We start from the raw sequence: 22231 nt of genomic DNA, 5'->3' as shown, positions 1-22231 counted from the left end.
ATGGCAGCGGTCAATGAGCCAGCCAATCGACTAATCACTGCACTGGGGGGGTGTCTTAATCAGTGTAGGTGGGTAGGGGATCATCATGCATGCAGGGCTGTCCTGGCTCTGGCCTAGCCATCCTTGGGTGGGAGACCAGATGGAGCCGATAGAGGTGCTGGAGAGCCAGTAGGGGTTGCCCATCCGTCTGGCAACGTGATGTCCCCAATGCCTTGGGATGGAAATGAGCATGGTCTTTCGCATGAGCCGCAAATCCGGGGTCCTGGCTACATCCGGTCACTAACGATCCCGTGGCAAGAAGGCGTCGCTAGCTAGAGTCGGGGCTGCTAAACACGGTGTCCTGGCCGGATTCCCAACCTGGCTCTGGTAGCGACTTGGCCGCCTAATCAGCCCCGGCTCTAATTGGATTGTAGCGTTCATCACCTCTCGTCGACTGAGGTAGCCAGTGTGTAGTGTGCGCGTCCTGGCTGCTGTGCGTCACCCGGCTGGGGGCTAGACATGAGTGGTGGTGGTGGTGGATGAGGTTTCCTATCCCACCCGCACCAAATCACTATTCGAAACGCTCTATAAATGGAATCAATTATAACATGTGTAGTCGGGGTGTTTTAGGTGTCTTATCGATCACTATGCAAAGCAAGATCTATAAGTGCAATTAATTACAACATGTCAGTGTTGGGATATATGTTTTGCATACATTTTGTTTGACATGCACACACAACGTCGGTATGTGCACTTTTTTAATAACTGGGCGGGGCCACGCTTTGTCTGCCGCCCTTGCGTGTGACGTCACCGCGCCTTACGTCAACTCTAAAAAAAAACGAAGTGGGATTTCTCTCCACCAGGCGTACACTCTCCCTGTTTTACGTATTGTAATACGATTTTTTTTGTACATTTATCCGCTTGGCCTACGTCGTACAAACCAAACACACACGTTACTGCCGTCACGGAACATGGCCATCGAATGTGACCTGGCCCGGGGGACGAAAACCGACGCTTCTCTCTGAGCTAAGCTAACGTTCTTGCGTCTATAAGCAAACTCGCTAGCCTAGGAGGTAGCGTTAGCATCGTTAGCTTTTTTGCAACGAAGCTACATTGCTAGGCGGTAGCCTTGCCAAGCTAGCGCGCTAATAAGTCACTTGGTTTATCAAAAGGTAAACAACCGAGCTTTTCCAGAGTACGGGATCGGCGATCGCGTCCCTCGGGGCCCAATGGCGCCACAAGCGCACGAATTCGGCTCCTAAATTCGCGCGGTGAAGTGCGGGGGTAAAAACGGGGGCTCGCACAGACAGCCCCGTCCGTCGGCGACGATCAACAATACAAATCTCGGATCCCCTCCGGTGAGGCCAAGCCAGCTAACGCCAGCTAGCTCCCCGCCAGCGGAGGGTGGCTGCGAGGGGCTGGTTGAACCGCCCGCCTGAACCGACCCCGGTCTGGAGGTTTGCTACCCGCCACCCGACCCCGGTCTGGAGGTCTGCTACACGCCGCCCAGCCCTCAACCCGACCCCGGTCTGATCGGTCTGCTGCACGCCGCTCAGCCCTCCTACAGGTTCGTATGTGACCGATCACCTGGGGTACAGGTTCGTTTGTTACCGGTCACCCGGGGTCGGTGTGCACGATGGGCTACATGTGGTGGTCCAACTTATTCCACCATGGTGCTGTTCATTGATCAGGTCGCTGCAGCCACCGTTCCAGTGTCAGATTTTCTCTTATCTATACATATGATGGAGTGGTAGTGTTTGATAAGCGGTGGATGGGATTGAATAAAGTTAAGTCGACCACAAGTTTGATTAGACGGGTTGTATGGTTGCTACCAGCCTTTTGGGGAGCGGGGCTCACCATCAATGTGTGGCGCACCTGCCTTGCTCGGTGAATGACTTGCGTCTTTACGTTGAACTGGCTCCACACAACCAAATGTAAATTACACTTCCTAAACCCTTTCACTATATACCCGGACCAGAACTTGTTTGGGGCTGTGGAGGGTGATGTGGAAATGGATATGATGTCATTTTTGCCAGCATAGAGTTTAGTTCAGACTCTTGTTGTGTTATGCGTATATTCAGTATCATTACTGGTTTGCATATACCATGTCAGTCGGGGTTGGTTCCAATTGAAACAGTGTGGAGTCAACTTAAGAGCTATTCATACTTGGATGTGTAGAGTAGAGTCGTCTGTGTTTCTGTTTCTATTTTTACCGATTTTGTAATCTCCTGTGGGGACCTACTTTGCTAGTATAATATTAAAGTAGGTCCCCACATGTATGGAATATAAGTTATTATGGAATCCAGGTTCTGACTTTGTGACGGAAACGTTTTCAAACGTACTAGTGTTCACTGCTAAAAGCCAAGCTGGAATTGAAATAAATCCACATTTTTCCTGGGTTCTAATAATGGTTGTGCGGTAATCACTATTAGAGAATTGTACTTGTAGTTACTTTTTTAAACTGAGGTGTATGACGGTGGAAGGCTGTGCTCATCCTCTATTTATTCTCCAGGACTCTGATGCTGTGATCCCGGACACGCCCGTGTGACACAGATTCCCCTTTCTGTCTTGAGTTACATCCAACTGGAGCGGCCATTCTCCCACCATCCCAACACTGGATTCCACTCGCTCACTACGGCCTGCCACGCCCATCCGTCGCCTCGCCCGCTCCTGAACCATGTGAGGGCCCTTCGCTCCACTCTGAGGGGATCCCAGGACCATCCTGCATAAGCCCCCCCCCCCACCGTGCAGGGGCTAGAGACACCCTGATCCCGAGAAAGTGGTCGCCCCCTGTCCCCCTGTCCCCCCCACCCCACCCCTCTTTCCACACCTATACGTTCTTGATCTCCTTCCCTGGGGAGACACGCAATGATGTTCCGTGACCAGGTGGGCATCCTGACGGACTGGTTTAAGGGCTGGAACGAATGTGAACAGACAGTGGCACTGTTGTCCCTCCTGAAGAGGGCAACGCGCACCCAGGCCCGCTTCTTGCACATCTGCCTGGAGCACTGGCTGGCGGACTGCTCCGAGATCCATATACTAGAGGCCGAGGCCAACAATGCAGGTAAGTACCTTGTTTAAACGGGACCCCTCAACGGGGTCTCGGCTATTTTCTAAATGAGAAAGGGGTTAACGGCATCAACTCTGTTTCCATGAGTGCTTCGCTGAAATGTTGTACCATTGATATTGTTTTTCCAAATCTGACGACTTGTGAAAGCATATCCCTGACCACTGGTGTCAATGTTCGTACTAATCTGGGATTATTGTTCACGGCAATGTGGTTCATAACACTCATATGGCGCAGTATTTCCTTAGATTATAAAACAGCGAGTGTTGCTGTTGCCCTTTTAAGTTTCTATTATTGTCTCGGGATGGTTTTAAATGTATTGTGTGAGTTTGAAGGGAGATGAAACTTTTCAACGTTTGAAAGAGTGAGAGAAACCTTGCATGGGCGATTGGAATGTGTGCCCTGGGAGGGAGGCGAGCCGAGCAGTTACGCAATTCTTATCAAGCTGGAATCATGACTGACTTACTAAGTTTGGCATAAACATTGATAGATGTGTAGAAAAGGGCGAGGCATGGGTTTAGTCAACCTCTGATATGAACTGCTACCGGTAGCTGTTATATATGTCAACGTCACATGAGTGACATAAGTTGTTGCCGTCGGCCAAGCTGATAATGATTCTGCTATGGGAGTCGTCTCGTTGTTCAACTCTTTTTGGTTGGTTAGAGTCCAGAGCAATGAAAGCTAAATCTTTTGAGTCAAAGTTGGAGTATTGATACAGTCCCAGGCCTTCTTGCCATTACGGCAGGATGAGGAAAAACTTGTTTTTTTCCTCTCCTTCCCTACCTTTCTAAAGCCAATGTGTAATGTGGATTATTGAGTGGTCTCCCCCGTCTCCCCTGTCCAGCCATCGTTAACCAATGGCACCAGGAGCCTAAGGAGAAGGTGGTGGCCCTGCTGCTGTCCCACCTGCCCCTGCTGCAGCCGCGCAACAGCGAGGCAAAATGTGAGTACATGAATCTGCTGCAGAAGGTGCTGAGTCACACCATCGAGAGCAGCCTCTTCGTGGAGGAGAGCCGGCAGCTGCTCTCCTACGCCCTGATCCACCCCGCCACCACCCTGGACGACCGCACCTCCCTGGCCATGTGGCTCAACCACCTGGAGGAGCACCTCTCCAGTGGCTACGCCCCCTCCTCCAGAGCCCCCTCCAGCCCCTACCACCCGCGGCAGGGCTCGGACGAGTGGCCCAGCTCCGCGGACGCCATGGACCCCGGCCACGCCTGGCACGACCAGTCGCCCTCCTCCAGCACCTCGCCCGCCGGCCAGAACGGACACATGCCCTTCCCTGGGTGTATGGGGTCGAACAGCAATAACACAGGTCCGTGTCTGCCGTCACTTGTCCGTCCTGTGTGTACATTCAGGGCATTTAGCAGACGCTTTTATCCAAAGCAACTTACAATAAGAATTTTTTTAGAAGGAGAAACAACAATATATCGCTGTCGGTGCAGTAAAGATGTTCATTGAACCAAGTGCAAAGCACTAACAATCACTAGGTTAACCTATTCCCCGTCTGAAACAAAGATAGCTAGGATAGGATGCTACACAATGCTGCTTTTATTAAGTGCAAGGACGTACAAACGTACAATAAGGCAAGGAAAGGCAACTTTATTTATACAGCACTTTTCATAGACGAGGCAGACTCAAAGTGCTTCACATGAGCACTTGGAAAAAATGAGTAATATAGATAGAAAATAAAGGCAAAGTCAAAAAAGCATTTTAGAAAGTACAATGTATATAAGATGAATAAGTGGGGTGTTATTTGGAGAGTTAGGGAGGAGAATGGGGGACGTTGGGGGGTAAGGGAAGTGGCTATGCAGCGTCCCCTCGTGCAACACGTGGTGACCCCATGCGTCCCCCCCCGTCCCCCCCCCCCCCCCCCTGGGTGTTTCTCCTGCCAGGCCTGGGCCAGATGCTGCCGAGCCCCCTGAAGAAGCCCATGTCCCTTCTCCCCTGCGGGCCCCAGGCCTGTGGCTCAGAGTGGTCCAGCCAGGACGACACAGGGCTGCGGCAGGCCTTCGGGCCCTCGGACCACGCCCCGCTCTCCCCCCAGAGCAGCGTGGCCTCGTCCGGCAGCGAGCAGACAGAGGACCAGGGGTCCGCACGGAACACCTTCCAGGAGGACGGCAGCGGCATGAAAGGTCAGAGGTCGACGCCGCCGCCGCCGAAACCTTGCTACTAGGGCAGGGCGGTATATTGATATTTGAACTATATATTTGTTTTTTTCAAACGAGATATGGAACGAGACGCTATCGTAAACATCGGTATAGTTTCATTTGCGTTGAAATTGCAGCGCATTTGCTCCAAAGAAAAGCCGTTCCGAGCAGCGCCTGCCGCCTGCTATTTCCTCACTCTGCTTAGGGTTGCCAGATTGGGTGGGAAATCTTGCCCAATCTGCCTACGCCCAAATTAAGGGTTGAGTTTGCTTCAGCAAGGCAGGTTAACGAGCACAGCGACGCAGGCAGGCTGGAAATGAAAGCACAGCGGCGCCACCGATGTCGAATGACGAGTTGGAGCGTGACAACGGCGACTATGTTATTGCGTCACCAAATATCCATATAAATCTTATATCGGCTTTCTGCTTGAAAATATCGGGATATGACTGTTGGTCCATATCGCCATGCCCTAGTTGCTACTAGTTTGTACGTAACGTGTTCACCCCGTTACGCAGTGGGGACCCAAATGATAACATCCGGGTTTGTTTCTGTGTTTCTAATGTGCCGCCTGAAGATGTCCCCGCCTGGCTGAAGAGTCTTCGTCTTCACAAATATGCATCGCTGTTCTCCCAGATGACCTATGAGGAGATGATGATTCTCACCGAACACCACCTAGAGTCCCAGGTTTATATCCTCCTCTCCTTGTTTCAACCAGGGCCCTGGCTTTCATTATCTTCACCCTCACCCACCCCATCAACTGCAAACATCGCTGTCTTCAGATGTAATGATACATCTAGTCTCAATGAGGCATGAAATTAACCAGTGGGCCCCACAGTTATATAGCGTCGCTCACACGACCAAACGGTACGATTCCTGCCGTTGCGCCTCAGGTTTAATGAAACTGAGGATGATTGGGTTTGTTATTTAGTAAATACAAATGACGGCGTGTTCCCCTGAGAAATAACCACTTTTTCTTGCCCTCTGCGCCTTCTATTTCTTCTTCTGTTCCCTAGAATGTGACCAAAGGGGCACGGCACAAGATTGCTTTGAGTATCCAGAAGCTGCGCGAGAGGCAGAGTGTGCTCAAGTCTTTGGAGAAGGTAACGTAACAGGTTTTTGTTGTACAGCAAAAGCTGGCACTCGGTCGGATGAGAAGGCAAATAGTTTATATCATAGAATCGTGCCCTTGAAGAACTCCTCTGAATGCAGTGTCCGTAGTAGTTATCTCCACTTTGGAGCGGCTAATGTGCATCTCTGAGTCTAAAGTTGACTGTGTTCGCTCAATGTCTGCATCCTACACTTAGGCCTCCCACAAAAAGGAGGCCCAACTCAAGTACCTGAAGGGGAATGTGTTGTCCATACGGGTAGCGCTGGGAACCAGCGTCTGAAGCCTAACTGTAACAACTAGAGTTGTTCCGATACTGGTATCAGAAATTCCTCTGTTACTGCCTAAATAGCGGGATCGGTTATCGGCGAGTACATCACATGTCTATCTAATCTACTACACAGGCAAAACAATCCACTACACAGGCAAAGAACATCACAAACTCGATACTCAAGTTCAGGAATTTTAATCGATGTCGGGAAGGAAAAGCTGGTATGGGAACATCTCTACTAACCACTGAACGCTGAACCCCTACGGCAGGACATCCTGGAGGGAGGGAACCTGCGGAACGCGCTGCAGGAGCTGCAGCAGATCGTCATCACTCCCATCAAGTACTACAGCGTGTCCAGCGCCGCCCTGATGTCCTCGGACGCCAAGGCGGGGGACAAGGACCTGACGGCGGAGGGCTTCCAGTCCCACAACCCCCCGCCCTGCGACGGCGAGCCCTCGGCCACGCCCATCTCGGAGGGCGACATCGCCGGGCAGTTCACGCGCGTCATGGGGAAAGGTGAGGCGCCTTCTGTACGGCTGGCCTCTCTGTCGTCTGCATTGGAAGAGCGTGTATTGATTTAATCTCTGTAATAAAACGGAGAATTTAGGAATTTGGGAAAGTTCTGCCAATATTAACTCATTAACATTGAGCACAAAATTAAATGATGCTCGCTCACATCAGCACCGAGCACATAAACATCAGTAGTGCTGCCACTAACGACTAATCTTTCGACAAATTTTTCTAAACGGCTTATACAAAAAATATAGTACACAGGAGACGCCAACATTGTTTTCAACCGCTCGGTACTGTGCCATATTAATTCCCAAGTTTTGAAAAGAAAAAGTATTTGAAGCAAATAAGCAACGCTGTTTTTGATTTGTTTATTTGGTTTTGAACTAATAGTTTTGGATGCATGCGTCGTTTGTTACTTTGAAATATGCTTACACGTTCATTTATTCACACATGCACCCACTACAACCTGCCAATGTTCAATCAAAACATCACGTAAGTGATGCCGCAGCCTGTAGACAATTCCATCCCGAGGTGTCCATAGGCTTTATGGTTTGTATATTTGAAAGCCGTGACTCTTTTACCAGTTGGCCTGAAATACTCAACTTGAGTCGGCGACCGCACCGGCCTCAGCCATTTTTCATATCAAAGCAGTGAAGGCGGGGGGAAGGAGAAGAAAGAGGATAGCAGATTAACCAGCAGGGCGTGCACAGATTTGTGTGGATGTGAATTACAGTGAGCCGTTTTAGACGGGCAAACTAAATAAATAGGCGGTCAATAGGCGCGTCAACTAAAAAAATTGCCGTTGATTAAGTACACTAAGTTGACTAATCGCGGCAGCACTACATATCAGCACCGTGCACGCACACATCAGCCCCGTGCACGCTCACATCAGCCCTGTGCAAGCACACATCAGCACCATGCACTCACACATCAGCAAGGTTCACACACACACCTCAGCACTGCTGCTGGAAACAAACGAGGGAAACACTGTTTAACCCACATAATGCCTCATTAGCATATGGACCCAGGGTCCAAATGTAAGCCATAGAATATTTTATTTCTACCTGCCCCAGTGGAAAACCTACCGGCCAGGCAGTTGTTTGAATATATAACCCTGAATCTGCCAAAGGCCCAATCTATCCACTGGTGGCAGATGTAAATGTTTGGCACCAATGTTGGTTTGTATTTTTCTATGCACATGTTTGCAGTACTAATTGTGCATGAAGGGGAGAACACTGATGTAGATTGCAGGCGATTATGGGGTTTTTCCTGTGTCGTTCCCGTCCTGTGAGAAAAGTAATGTCTTTGTGCCGCAGTTTGCACCCAGCTGCTGGTGTCGAGGCCGGACGAGGAGAACATCAGCTGCTACCTCCAGCTGATCGAGAAGTGTCTGACGCACGAGGTGAGAGCCTCCCACTGTACAGGGTCTCGGTGTCGGCATGGCTCCGGGGTCTGCGTATCATGGCCGTAGCGGTGAAAAACGTTATTCCAAATGGAATTAAGCTTTGCGCTAATTAAGTAATATGGGTGAATGTTTTGAAGTGGCCGGTTAAAACGAATGTATTTTGCAGTCATCCTAGTTCTCTGTTTCTATTCCAAATGGTTCTTGGCAGGCGTACCCACACCTTGTCTCTCTCCCGCAGGCGTTCACGGAGACCCAGAGGAAGCGGATCGTGTCTTGGAAGCAGCAGGTCCTTAAACTGCTCCGCTTGGTCCCTCGGAAGGCCATGGTGGACATGCCAGTGTACCGACAGAAGGGGTGAGACCTTTTGAAGCAAATCCCTAACAAGCATTGGGGAAGGTGGGGGGGGGGGGGGGGTCACCTGAGGGGAGAAGACCTTCCTTTTACCTCTGCAGCCCTGGGTGTCCAGCTCTCTAGCCTCTGTTCTCACTTTCTTTCAAATAATAACCCCCTCACCCTCCTTTTCCCTCTCCTCTCCCATCCCCTTCCCTCTCTCACCCTCTCTCCTCTCCCATCCCCTTCCCTCTCTCACCCTCTCTCCTCTCCCATCCCCTTCCCTCTCTCACCCTCTCTCCTCTCCCATCCCCTTCCCTCTCTCACCCTCTCTCCTCTCCCCTCCCCCTCCCTCTCTCACCCTCTCTCCTCTCCCATCCCCTTCCCTCTCTCACCCTCTCTCCTCTCCCATCCCCTTCCCTCTCTCACCCTCTCTCCTCTCCCATCCCCTTCCCTCTCTCACCCTCTCTCCTCTCCCATCCCCTTCCCTCTCTCACCCTCTCTCCTCTCCCATCCCCTTCCCTCTCTCACCCTCTCCTCCCTTCCCCTCCCTTTTTATCCCCTTCCCCTTCCGTCTCCTTGTCTCCCTCCCTCCCTTTCGCTCTCGCTCTCTCCTTCTCTCCCCTCTCTCCCCTCCTTCTCCTTCTCTCCTGCTCTCCCCCTCTCCTTCCCTCTCCCCCGCTCTCCCCCTCTCCTCCCTCCCTCTCCTTTCCTCCCTCTCCTTCCCTCCCTCCCTCTCCTTCCCTCCCTCTCTCTCCATCCCTCCTCCCCTGCTCTAGTTGGGCGTATGGCTCCAACTCGCTCCCCACAGCAGGCTCTGTGAGTGGAGGTCTGGCGCGGAGAGGCCAGAGGCAGTTCCAGATGCCCCCCCCCCGCGGGCTCCCCACCAGCCGCATGGGCCTGCTAAGCCCGGGGAGCATCGGGGGGGCGTCCCCTCGCCACGCCCTCACCAACCCTGCCCTTGCCAGCCAGGGGAGACAGGTCAGCACACACTCAAACTGTTTACATCGATAACGTAGCGTGTGATAGTGTTCACCCCCTGCTGTCACCAATGTTTCCCTTTGGCGCTCGGCGCAGGCAGTTCATTTCGGTTACCGATGTGTATCGTTTTATAGTTTCTAACGTGTTCGTATCCTGTTTAAATCTCTTCCTCTCTTTTGAATCTCGTTTAATCTCTTCAAAACAACTCCCAGTACTTTACTGTGCTGTTATTCTGCTGCTGTAGGCCCCAATGGTCCGGGATCAGAAGTTTAGTTTATCAGCGGATATCGAGAGGTTCTCTCTGCTGAACTGCAGGGTGCTTTATCCACCCAGCAATCGTGCTCCCCGGGCGAGCCTCTTGAACTGAATAGCGAAACAGTATAATTGAAACTGAGCCCTCTTGGTAGCCTGTTCCATAACCCACAAGGCAACTCTCCGCACGTTGTTAGCGAGCGTTTGAATCATTAAAGCTTGACGAGACCCGGTGAAACGACTCGATTTGAAAACGCCAGAGGACGTATGAAGGTGTGAGACGGATGGACGGACGCCATGAAACTTGTTTTTCTCCCCCCCTCGACGCAGAACCTGTGGTTTGCCAACCCCGGGGGGAGCAACAGCATGCCCAGCCAGAGCCGCAGCTCGGTGCAGCGGACCCACTCGCTGCCTGTGCACACGTCCCCACAAACCATGCTTCTGTTCCAGCAGCAAGGTACGCTCCCTCACACACGTTACACACGTCCCCACAAACCCTGCTTCTGTTCCAGCAGCAAGGTACACACGTTACAAACGTAAGGAGTCCTTCTCCCCAACGGGACTAAAACTCTGTTTCATTCCAATGGATTGCACTTGCATGTATGTTGCATTAAAGCATTGAGCCATTTAAGGGCAGAGAACCACCAGAGGCCTAGCTTAAGAAAATGGGGAGTTGCTATCAAATGGATCCTTGCAAAACCTGGTTTCTTAATAGACGAACGGACACAGTGCAGTCTAGCAACCTGAATGACTTAATCTTCTTTCATTTTCGCTTGCTCTTCCCTCCAACGCACACCTTTAGTCACCAAGGCGTGCAGCATTCTTTGACGTCTCACATGGTGTCATGGCGTGTGTGTCTGGAGAGTAAAAATGAGCTGGACTCCAACAGGGCTTGCCCGTGTATATACATTTCAAAGCTTTGGATAATCGTTGGGTTTTCCAAAGGAATATTCAAATAGTTCCTCAAAAAGAAATCAGCATGACTCAAGGAAATGCATTCACAGTGTGTGTCCCCCCCCTGCATGAATGACAGTCACTCACTGGGGGGCCAGTGTAAAATCTGCCATATTTAGCACTCTGGGCTGTTTTTCCTTTTCATTTCTAAAGCCTTATCATTCTGGAAGGCAGATGTTATTTTTAGGGCTCGCCCCAAACATTAACTCAACATCAAACATCCTTTTGTTATTTATGTATTCAGAGATTACGACGTTGTAAAGTTATACTTTGACACCATCCATCAAATGTGCGGAAGGCTTCAAAAATCTGAAGTATAATGTAGGATGGATGACAGTGCTGTCTTTCGGATTCACTCATCCTAGTACGACGGCTACGGCTTCTGTGGAAGAGTTTGCAAAGACTTGCGGCTTCCAAATGCATGAGAGGACTTGATATTATCACCAAACAAATAAGCTGCTTTGAACATTGTGCGTGCTTTTGATTAGATTGCGTAGCAGCACAAGTGCACCTGTGCACCTGAAGAGAAAAACACACCAACGCACGGGAGACGGAAGACCAACTGGATTCATGTTTGTTAAATGAACAACTCATTATAACTGGGAGGCAGAGCTTTTGGATATATTCCTCCCTTTCTTCAACGTTGACATGGCTGCTAAATCCGTTAATTATTATCCATTATTAAAGCTATGAACTCCCCGGTCCACACAAGCTCTGGTTTCCATGGTCAGCACCGACTAATGGGAGCTCTGTGGTGTAAAAAATAACAATCCTGAAGAGTACAGTGGAATAAACATTATTACATTTGTTACAAAATAATTAGGACCGTTTAAGGGGCTCCCATGCTGTCGATTTCTTCGGTGTCTGAACAACAGCTCAGTCGGCCTTTCCGATTCTCACACTGGATGGAAGGTGTGAAAATGGAACCGAACTATTGGAATAATGTGCTAACGTCTGAATACATATTCGAGGCATGCCCAGGACTCCATTAGTAAACTCACTCTTGGCTCCATTGCACGCTGGCATGCTTTTAAGGTGTTTGAGTGTGAGTGACAAAATCTGCATGAGAGGGCGCCTTTTTATTCAAGGGTTAGCCTTCTAAAACGGGATGTGTGAATTAAAATGTTGTACTGTTCACTTTTGTAGAGTGTAAACTAAGATTGCCTGTTTAGGACTATCCTCAAAGTCACCTAGGACATTTTTATCTGATAGTTCTCTGAACTTCAAGAACACAAACATGTACACATTAACAAATATTTACACTGAGTTTAAAGTTGTGGGCGTTTTGGCTCCGGTATCGACTTCATTATGCTCGGTAAACCTTTTCACATCCAGTCTAACATTGACATTTCTCCACATAGAAAAAGGTGTGGGAATCAATATGTCATTTGATGAAAAGTTTAGCTTGCTTCTTCTACCTGGTGTTTGGTGTTCGGATGTTGTTCGGGTAGAAAAGTCAATGAAAGAATGTATCAACTCCAGCCCACTTGTGTTCACAGAACATTCATGTTCATCAAGACATCGGGCCCTCTCGATATTAATAGTGTGGCTAAATATATCCCAGGTCAACTAGGGTTCAAATTTGTCTTTTAGTCTTTTTAGCTGGAAAATCACCTGAGCACTGTTAATAACACTAATGATATTTTATACATAATTAATTGTTTCGGGGAAAGGGAAGACTTTTAAATACCCTTTTTGAATAAACACTTTAAATCCTGCTACTAACACACTAGACAAAGAGCCAACAGTGTGAGTGTGAACGGGCGTATCAAAGTGAAGGTCTTCAGAGTGATTCTTCATCCTGTGCTCAGGCTGACTCACTTGAGGTCATGCGACGCTGATGCCATGTGAATCTTCCATCACCTCATTCTGAGGCTTGGAGACCGCCTGGTGAATCTGTATCTTACAGAATGGAAATGTGGTGAATGAGGAATCAGGCGTTTGTGTGTCTGCTTGGCTTCCATGTCCTGCAGACGTGCTTAGCTGCATGTTTCGTTGCTATTTCTTACCAGTATTAAGGCCTTTTTTACCTAAGAATAGGATTTTGGAATAAGCAGATCATTCCGATTTAAGGTGTGTGCGTGTGCGTGCGTTAGCTTTTATCGCTGAACCTGTTGTTGTTGTTGTTGTGCCTTCCCCAGAATGCCAAGTCCCAGGAGCAGACCTGGAAATCAATCCCACTCTGGAGTCACTGTGCCTCAGTATGACGGAGCATGCCTTAGGGGGTGAGTTCTATCACCGTCCCGGTCTGCCCCACACAGGACATGCAAACAACATCAGTAACAAAGAACACACACACACACGCACTACATCTGAACGACCTGTCGGGGAGAATGAACGGTGATCCCTGAGAGGCGATGCATTCACAACGCGTTTGCATTATTGAACAGATGATGTTAAATAATATTGGAGCGCCAGTGTTATACAGGAGTTCAAGCATGTGTCGGCCCAGCTAGATCTGTCACTGCTGCTGTGTATGTGTTGCACTATTCCATAGGGCGGCGCCCAAATCCAATTTTGGCCAGCGTGTAATGAATGAAGGCCCCGTAGATGGACTAGGCTGGCCCCGGGCCCTGTGAGCGATGTGTGTTGTTTAACTATTTTTCTCTTCAACCCCCCCTTCAGATGGAATAGACCGAACGTCAACAATATGAAAAAACACACGGCATAACGAAGAAGGAAAAAACACTTAATTTCATCTTGAGGCCTGCAGTTCCTCGTTACCCAGCACAAAGATGTACGCTTCAGAAAAACGAAAGGCAAACCGCTCACTACAAAACGACAAAAAAACTGTATATGTTATGATATTTTTGTACTTTATTATATACAACTAAGTTTATTATAAATGGAATACAGATGAATATTATATTGCAGGAGAGAGGGCGGGGGAGGGAGAGAGAGGTGGAGCGAGGATAGGTTAACTGTGGGTACTCTGCCCCATGTTGTCTGCAGGACTGGGACATGTTGTGCAGAGGCCCAGTTTGCTGTGCTCTTACAGGAATTGGTGTATTGGTGCTGTCTTAAAGTTTTTTTTGCCCCCTATTCGTTTTCTCTTCCTTTTTCTCCCAGGAAAACAAAAAGATAAGTGTGTCTCCGAGCAGCCTTGTGTTGGAGCTAGGAAAAATAACACATAGCCACAGCCTCTTCACCACGTAGTGTGGAAGTTGGATCTCCTCCCCCCCAACTAAGAGTCGGGCACTTTCTCACAGACACAGACACGCAAACACACACACACACACACACACACACACACACACACACACACACACACACACACACACACACACACACACACACACACACACACACACACACACACACAGTGAGACCGGTAACACAGATTGCACATTGATTTAACGTACTCACCGGGTCAACCTGCTGCAGGTCGCGGTTCACACACACACTCTGCTAGCCACACCTCTCGCTCTGTCGCCAGCCAACAGTGTCGATCAAACCTTGGAAAAAAATCTCCTTTTTGTTTCGTTTTTTTTACTTGTGTTGTATTTCTGCTACTGCCCCAAATAAACCTGAGGATGAGGATTGAAAAGCAATTCTAGACGGCCTCCACATTGTGTGACAGGAGCAGAGGAAAGGGGGCCTGGAAGAACGGAGCTGATGCTAGTAACTTAACCACAGGTGGGCCCCTTTTCTAACCCCCCCATCCCCCCGAAACCCCTGCAAACACGGACTCAGCAAAGCCAAAGTTAAGGGCTGTATGAGGTCCCAACTCTTAACTGGAAGATATGACCGGTGAGACACGCCAAGAGGGGTTACCCGTGTCCCGACTAAGGGAAGGTGGCAGTTTGAGGAATACACGCCAGCTTCCACTCATCTCTAATATTCAGTTCCCTGGTAAACAAATGATGATGAATCTCATTTTGCGCCGAGGAACCCCTGTGGGGCCGAGCCCGGGCTGGGGGGGTCGGCGCTGTCTAGGAAAGGATTTTCAATTGAACCAGGCTGGAAGGGGGGGGGGGGGGGGGAGTTTCAATTTGCAATGTAATGCCTGGTAAAATAACACAGTGATGGCCATCTCGTGCCCCCGGGCTCCTCCGCGATTGGCTGGAAGATGATAAGGAAGCTCAGGCTTTTGTTAATGACAGCGACGGCGCCGGCCGCCTTGCCCCCGCTCGGCCTTCTCCTCAAAATGGCCACTTTGGAGATTTGATGACTCATTTTTGTTTTGAACCCGTGGTGCTCGGAAGATTCCCCAACGTTCTCTGTTTGGGTGTTCACGCCGCCGTCTCAGCCTCCCCTCCCCCCCACACTCTACCCTCACATGATCCCGTGGTGTCAGTGTTGAACCCAAACTCGTCTTATACAGCCTCTGTCTTGGAATGTGGCAGAGTAGGAGGTGCATGTATGTGTGTAATATGGTCTTAACTTTTTCGGGTTACACCTTGAGTCGCATCGTAAGGTCAGGGATTTAACCGTTTGCATATTGTTTCCGTCTCCAGAGCCATAGGAGATCTGTGTAGTAAACATGGTCATTTACAGATGTCTTTTTTCCACTTGGATTTTTTACTCTTCCTCGGTATTGATACCTTATACTTTTTTTTTTTTCTATAACTGCATGTTTTTGCCACACTAATACAGCAAGGTTGTAGAGAGAGAGGCACGACCATCACGGGTGATCAGTGTCGCCTGCAAAAAAAAACAAAACAAGAAAAAGACGAGCATCTATGTTGCAACTAATGTTTGATGTTAACGCCGCCTCTGTGTCACTGTTTACATCTCACTGGACTAATGCCAGCTTCATGTGACCTCATCAATTATTCCACTCGTCTCACGTTGTAATGAATTAAAAGCACCGAGGCCTTCTCCTCGCAAGAGAGCCGGCCCCGGCTACAGCCTGAGGACGCGACGCCTTCTACCCCAGCCAACACCCCACTCCTTCTCCATTCTGTGTCATTGCAAATGGGGCTTAAATGTTAGACGCGACACATGTAGGAGGTTACCTTTTGTGGTTGTGGAGAAGAAGAAAAGTCATTTTTCCTGGCCTTGTGAATAATCGTTCTGAGTCGTCACACGCTGGCACCCTATTGGTGTTGTGCCTGAGATACACAGCCACCCCGCTCCCCCCCCCTCCCGGCCCCGGCCCCATGTTCCTTGTGTCTGTTGAGTTGCATTTGTGATCCTACATAGTGTTCTAGTCATGGCTTTCTTCAGAGCAGGCTCTCGGACAGATCTGACTTAGAGTGAATACATGCGATGTTGTGCCCTCAAAGAGTGCAACGGTAAAAGGTATACACAACTTTTATTTCAGTTAACACATTTTAATCTATTAGTTATTACTGTATGTCGATGCTCTTGTGTTATGGCTCAGATCCCCACTTTCATGGTGTGTGCTGCAGACGAGGCGACACTGCCTCTGTTTCGCAGACAGGTGCCGGTTCCTGGCCATTACTGGGATGACGAAGCAGGAGATGAAAATGCTTATCTGAGCCATAATTGATGTGATTATTTGTGTAAACGAACACTAATGACAGGCCAAGGAATATGTTTACTCCATGTTTACATTCCAGTAATAAGTTGAATGGGTTAGAATGTGCTCTTCATAAATTAGGGTATATTCAACAGACAACCACCACTGTGAGGGTCACAGCTTAATGTCAAATTAAAATTCTTACCAAGTTGTCTGTAAAATACAGTCAGTGTCCCTGCCTGGCTTAATTAATAGAACTGTCAGTTAGAGGCAATGTTGCGACGTTGTCTTGTACAATTTCTATTTAATTCTAATGACTCCTGAGACATTTTCTAATATTTTAAGAATGAAACATTTTGCATCCCATGCTTACACACTCTAATTTTTTACTGTCACTCATTGTATGTTTTGGATGGTCTGAATTGCAGCATTCATCAGAATGACAGTCCAAATAAAGGAGTTCAATTCTTTTCTGGCTTTTGACTCGGGTCTTATTCATCTGGTCATTCCTCTAGTGAATACCACTATCCTCCTGTTGGGCCTGAGATCTTCCTGATCACAGTCAAGCAGAAAATTACAACTATAACACTGCACTACAACAGTAAAAAAGAAAATCGGATTTGCACAGCATTTTTGCAATATAATGAACCGTGGCTTTTACCACTATCACTTGAACACTTTACACTTCACTACACTTAAATTTCTTATAGGTACTTATTACCACTCTCATGATTTATATTATAACTTACCTTTTAATATTTATTATTATGATCTATGCTGCTACTTATTATTTTTTACATCATTTTACTTATCTTTATTTACTTTATCTTGTATTGTTGGTGCTCTGTGGCTGTTGAACCAAGGCTGATCATTTTACTCTTGTGTACTTGTACAATAAGATAATAAGATGTAATAAAAGTAACTGATTCTGATTCATCACTTCCGGGTTGCTTTTTTTTTTTTGTTCCATGGATTCAGCCGAGGAGTTAACGTCAAGCTAACGCTAGCCTCGATCGTCTCCATCGCGGTGTTAAGAGAGTCGTGCAGTGACAACACAACACATCCGACCCCTCACAGGTAACACACCTATGGTGTTCTTTGTTGACGTATTTGCAGACGGGAAGAGATGTAGGGTTTGACCTGACAGGACGTGTCCGATGCGAAGAACGGCCGCCCAGCTAAGTGCTAAAGTTGGCTAAGAGGAGCTTCGGCTTTAGCTTCATGCTTCCTGGGTTTCCTACCTCGGGGATTGTTGATCGTTTGATCTTGTTGTCGGGGTTTTGCACCACACACCCGCGCTTTGCATAATGAACGGCGTTTAAGGGGTATTAAAGGAGTTAAGGGGTATTGAAGAGGGGTGATCAGAGTTGGTGCAGTCTGTGCTGCTGATGGGATAGCTGGCTCAACTTTTTCAAACTCATTATTTCTATAAAAGGAAGCCGGACTGAAAGGACAGACGATCGTCACTCGTAATGGTTGATTTTATGCCGTGTGAGGTCAAATGTTGCGTTACGTTTAACTTTTTTGAACTTAAATGGTCAATACTTTTCAATTTGGTTATTGCCACTTCCGCCAGGCGACGGTCGTCTGTCTGGGACTCGTACGTTTGACTAGGAATAAACTAATAGGTCCATGGGACTAAACCATTATACCATTGGAACCATAGCCTTGGTGAATTTTGTTACTTTAGACTGGGATTAAGCCATTATACCATGGGAACCATAGCCTTGGTGACTGTTGTTATACATTAGACTGGGACTAAACCATGAATTTACCATCATCGGAACCATAGCCTTGGTGACTGTTACATTAGACTGGGACTAAACCATTATACCATGGCAACCATAGCCTTGAGGAATGTGTTGTTACATACGACTCGGACTAAACCATGATAATATTATAGGAACCATAGCTTAGGTTAATTGTTTCTGAACTACATGCTTGACTGGTAAAATACTCGCGTTGTGTTAAACAGACTGGATTTCCCCCTATACCCATCTATTTAAAAGATTTAGATATTTAATTTAGATTAAGATATTTTAAAAGACATGTGTGCCTTAACACACACAATGTTTATATAACACACAGCAAAAAATATTTCAACGTGTGTAAATAATCAGTGAGTGTTGTTTGTTTTGCAGATGGCCTAAAGCCACGATGAAAGTGACCCACCCATCATGTTGACGGTGGCTCACAAGCTCACACTGCTGGTAAGTCGCGCCACTGCGGGCGAAGTGGAATAACAAGTCATCAGCGCACGTCTCCGCGGACCGGACCTGTCTGGTGCTACCGTGTTACCCGCTGCATAATTACACCGTCATGTCATTACCCAAGGACTCGGGGGACAGGGGCAAGGACAAGGAGCGGGGGGCGCGTCCCAAGGTGAGGCAGAGTCGGTCGGAGGAGCGCCGGGACTCTAGGGGGGGGGGGGGGCCGCAAGGGAGGGAAGTTCAAGAAGAAGGGTCTCTCCTCCAACGGGCTGGCGGCCGAGCGGCCCGTCAGCGACGGCTTCGAGTACGGCGAGCTGCTGGCGGGCGGCGCCGAGACCAACGACCGGCGGTCGTCGTCCCCGCTGAAGGTGGGCCGGAGGTGGCAGGGCGTGGACGCCGCTGCCACCGGGTCGCCGCTCGGACCGGAGCGGGGGGCGGCGGGCGCCGTCGCCGCTGAGTCGCCCCCCGCCGGTGAGGGCGAGGGACGGGGGGGCAGCGGCAGCCGCACCCTGCGGCAGAAGATCCAGGACGCCATGGGGCAGTGCTTCCCCATCAAGACGCTGGCGGCGCCCGCGGCTGCGTCGTTGCTACTGGCAACGCCGCAGGCTCTCGCGGCGCCGGCGCCGTGCCCGGCGGCGGGTGCGGAGGCGGCGGGCGGCAGCGTCTCGTCGAGGCGCAAGATCCACCTGAGCGAGCTGATGCTGGACGACTGCCCCTTCCCCGCCGACTCGGAGCTGGCCCAGAAGTGGTACCTCATCAAGCAGCACACGGTGCCCATCACGCAGCCCCCGCCGCTGGACGCCGCCACGCCCACGGCCGCCCCGGTGGTGGAGGACGTGGACGACCGGCTGCGGGAGCGCCGGCGAATCAGCATCGAGCAGGGGGTGGAGCCGCCGCCCAACGCCGAGATCCACACCTTCGAGGTAACGGCGCAGATCAACCCCCTGTACAAGCTGGGGCCCAAGCTGGCGCACGGCATGAACGAGCTGGCGGCGGACGAGAGAGCCACGGTGCAGCTCCAGCAGCAGCTGCTCATCCAGAGGCAGCAGCAGCACCAGCTCCTGCTGCAGAGCTGCCTGGACACCCTGGACGAGGTGGTGGCCTCCGCCGCCGCCTCCAGCTCGGCCTCGGCCTCCGCCGCCGCCCCTGTCGCCGTGGCCTGCGACCCCGGCCCGGAGTCTCTGGCGGACCCCGAGGTGTCGCCCGGCGAGACGCCGCCCACGGCCTCGCCGCCCGGAGCGGAGCAGCCGCAGCCCACGCCGCCGGACGGCTACCGCATCCACACGCAGATCGACTACATCCACTGCCTGGTGCCGGACCTCCAGCAGATCACCACGCTGGGCTGCTACTGGGGCGTGATGGACCGCTACCAGGCGGAGACCCTCCTGGAGGGCCGGCCCGAGGGGACCTTCCTGCTGCGGGACTCGGCCCAGGAGGACTACCTGTTTTCGGTGAGCTTTCGGCGGTACGGCCGCTCGCTGCACGCGCGCATCGAGCAGTGGAACCACAACTTCAGCTTCGACGTGCACGACCCCAACGTGTTCCACGCGCCCACCGTCACGGGCCTGCTGGAGCACTACAAGGACCCCAACTCCTGCATGTTCTTCGAGCCGCTGCTGTCCATCCCCGTCCACCGCACGCAGCCCTTCGGCCTGCAGCGCCTGTGCCGCTCGGTGGTGAGCGGCAGCACCACCTACGACGGCATCAACCAGCTGCCCATCCCCACCGCGCTCAAGAAGCACCTGAAGGAGTACCACTACAAGCAGAGGGTGAGGGTGAGGCGGATGGACACCTGGTGGGAGTAAGGCCGGCGCCCCCCCCTTCTTCCGGACCAATCGGCTCTCTTGTTTGGAGTCGCGTGTTTTAAGGCGTGTTTGACGAAGGGAGACACTAGACTCTGTGATGCAGGTCCCCGCACGCCCGGCCAAGTAGTGACTTATTCCTCCGTTCCTGTCCTTCTTTTCTTTTGTTTGTCGCTGTATTAATCGACGTTATACTTATTTATTTCCTCTGGCGTGTCTTTTTCTTGTATCGCGCTACGTGAACAATACAGAATAATACTAAAGATTGTCATGCACATTTAACATTTGACACATTAAACAAAGATCTTTCCAACGAAGGTCCTGTTTGAAGAGGCTTTTCTTTATTCCTATCAGTTGGCTGCTGGCTGTGACGAATCAGTGTAATAGCCTGCCGACAGGGGACGGCGGGGCTGATTGTAATGGAGTTGTTTACCAGGTGCTGAGCAGGATGGCACGCTGGCTCCGTCGGGCTGCTGAGCTTTACATTATGGGGCTGGGGGCTTTTATTTTCTAGGGGGAATTTACATTAGCTTGAATAGAGGTGTGTGTGTGTGTGTGTGTGTGTGTGTGTGTGTGTGTGTGTGTGTGTGTGTGTGTGTGTGTGTGTGTGTGTGTGTGTGTGTGTGTGTGTGTGTGTGTGTGTGTGTGTGTGTGTGTGTGTGTGTGGCCTATTCAAAAGAAAAGAAAAATCACTACATATTTTTTGTAACAAAAACAAGCAGATTCAGTTAGTGTTTAATGTTTGCCAGCAGAACCTTTGGTCGTGTTATCTTCATTGTTCCTCTGGTAGGAACCGAAGGCACCAGGGTCTGATACGCTCACAATGTGCTCTTCAGAAGCTCATATTTCAAGGTGTAGCTGGAACCAAACACACACAAATGCATGGTGCTCATTCATCCTCTGATTTAATCAGATTATACGAAAGCAAAGGGTGAATTGGCAGCACGAAACGTGCTGCCAATTTTCCCTTGAAAGCAACACAATTTTCCCTTGAAAGCAACACACTTGCCATTAATACCGTAAATAGATAAACATTTCCTGAAACGTAAATAGAAGTAGTGTGAAAGTGGTTATTTGAATGTTTTTGAGGTAATGTATGCAATTGACAAGGATGAGGATGTTTTTCGAGACGGGGCCAGTGGTTCTGATACCTAAACCATGCAGAACTCAAAGTAGTTATCTACTTGGCAGAGTTCCCTACTGTGAATGCCCTCAGTTAAATCAGAATAATTAGCATGGTAAATTAGCACTGATGAATCACTCATAATTACCTGAAAGATGATAGCTGTGGGATTCTGGATTTCTCCTGGGCGCTGACATCAAGTCAATCAAGAAGCCGATCTCAACTAATGAGAACAAATGCTGCCACATCTTGGGTAACATGTCCGTAGTTTTTGTCCTTCTCACTGAATACCCTTCTGCTGCTGTGACCCAATCCTGCCAAACCAACATTTCCTCTCGGCTTTGTAATTGAGTTAACACACTTGCTTGTTTGATTTATGTTGTTATGAAGTCCTATTTACAATATCATGGTACAAATGATAGAGATCAGAGAATCATTCTGCTATGATCTTTCGAAAACCAAACAAACTTAAAAAACTTGACCTCGTATCAGTATAAGAAAGCATTGCAAGTAAAAAGCATTAATTCACATGCTGTCAACTTTCCAACCTAAAACAATATGTAAAATGAACAAATTAACTGAATGTCATGCTGGAAGGACATTATTTAACTGGGTATCTGAAACTAATTGCACAATTTACCATTGAATTCCAAGTGTGTGTGTG

General features: G+C 49.5%; 2 protein-coding genes across 2 annotated transcripts; both read left to right on the top strand.

The window, feature by feature from the left end:
* The first annotated feature begins 786 nt into the window (after positions 1–786).
* samd4b (sterile alpha motif domain containing 4B) lies at positions 787–16902 on the top strand. The gene is made up of 13 exons (XM_030381870.1): positions 787–1546; positions 2492–3043; positions 3891–4361; positions 4942–5181; positions 5771–5880; positions 6210–6296; positions 6842–7088; positions 8402–8487; positions 8729–8844; positions 9600–9801; positions 10384–10510; positions 13149–13232; positions 13633–16902. The coding sequence occupies exons 2-13, from the start codon at positions 2848–2850 to the stop codon at positions 13659–13661; spliced, it is 1995 nt and encodes a 664-aa protein (XP_030237730.1). The 5' UTR covers positions 787–1546; positions 2492–2847; the 3' UTR covers positions 13662–16902.
* A 462-nt stretch (positions 16903–17364) lies between these two features.
* On the top strand, positions 17365–20774 carry socs9 (suppressor of cytokine signaling 9). Its single transcript, XM_030381874.1, is given in 3 exon segments — positions 17365–17509; positions 18574–18856; positions 18858–20774. Coding segments are annotated over 2 exon segments (1695 nt in total). The 5' UTR covers positions 17365–17509; positions 18574–18751; the 3' UTR covers positions 20448–20774.
* Positions 20775–22231: the final 1457 nt, after the last annotated feature.

The sequence above is a fragment of the Gadus morhua genome, chromosome 16 (assembly GCF_902167405.1).
Source record: "Gadus morhua chromosome 16, gadMor3.0, whole genome shotgun sequence".
Lineage (NCBI taxonomy): Eukaryota > Metazoa > Chordata > Actinopteri > Gadiformes > Gadidae > Gadus > Gadus morhua.
This window is presented reverse-complemented; position numbering and strand designations above follow the sequence as displayed.

Excerpts from the sequence above, each read along its gene's own strand:
- samd4b (XM_030381870.1), top strand. The coding sequence starts at position 2,848 with ATGATGTTCCGTGACCAGGTGGGCATCCTGACGGACTGGTTTAAGGGC. Across the intron at positions 4,362-4,941 it reads GTCGAACAGCAATAACACAG|GCCTGGGCCAGATGCTGCCG; the intron begins GTCCGTGTCTGC and ends TTCTCCTGCCAG. Across the intron at positions 13,233-13,632 it reads GACGGAGCATGCCTTAGGGG|ATGGAATAGACCGAACGTCA; the intron begins GTGAGTTCTATC and ends CCCCCCCTTCAG.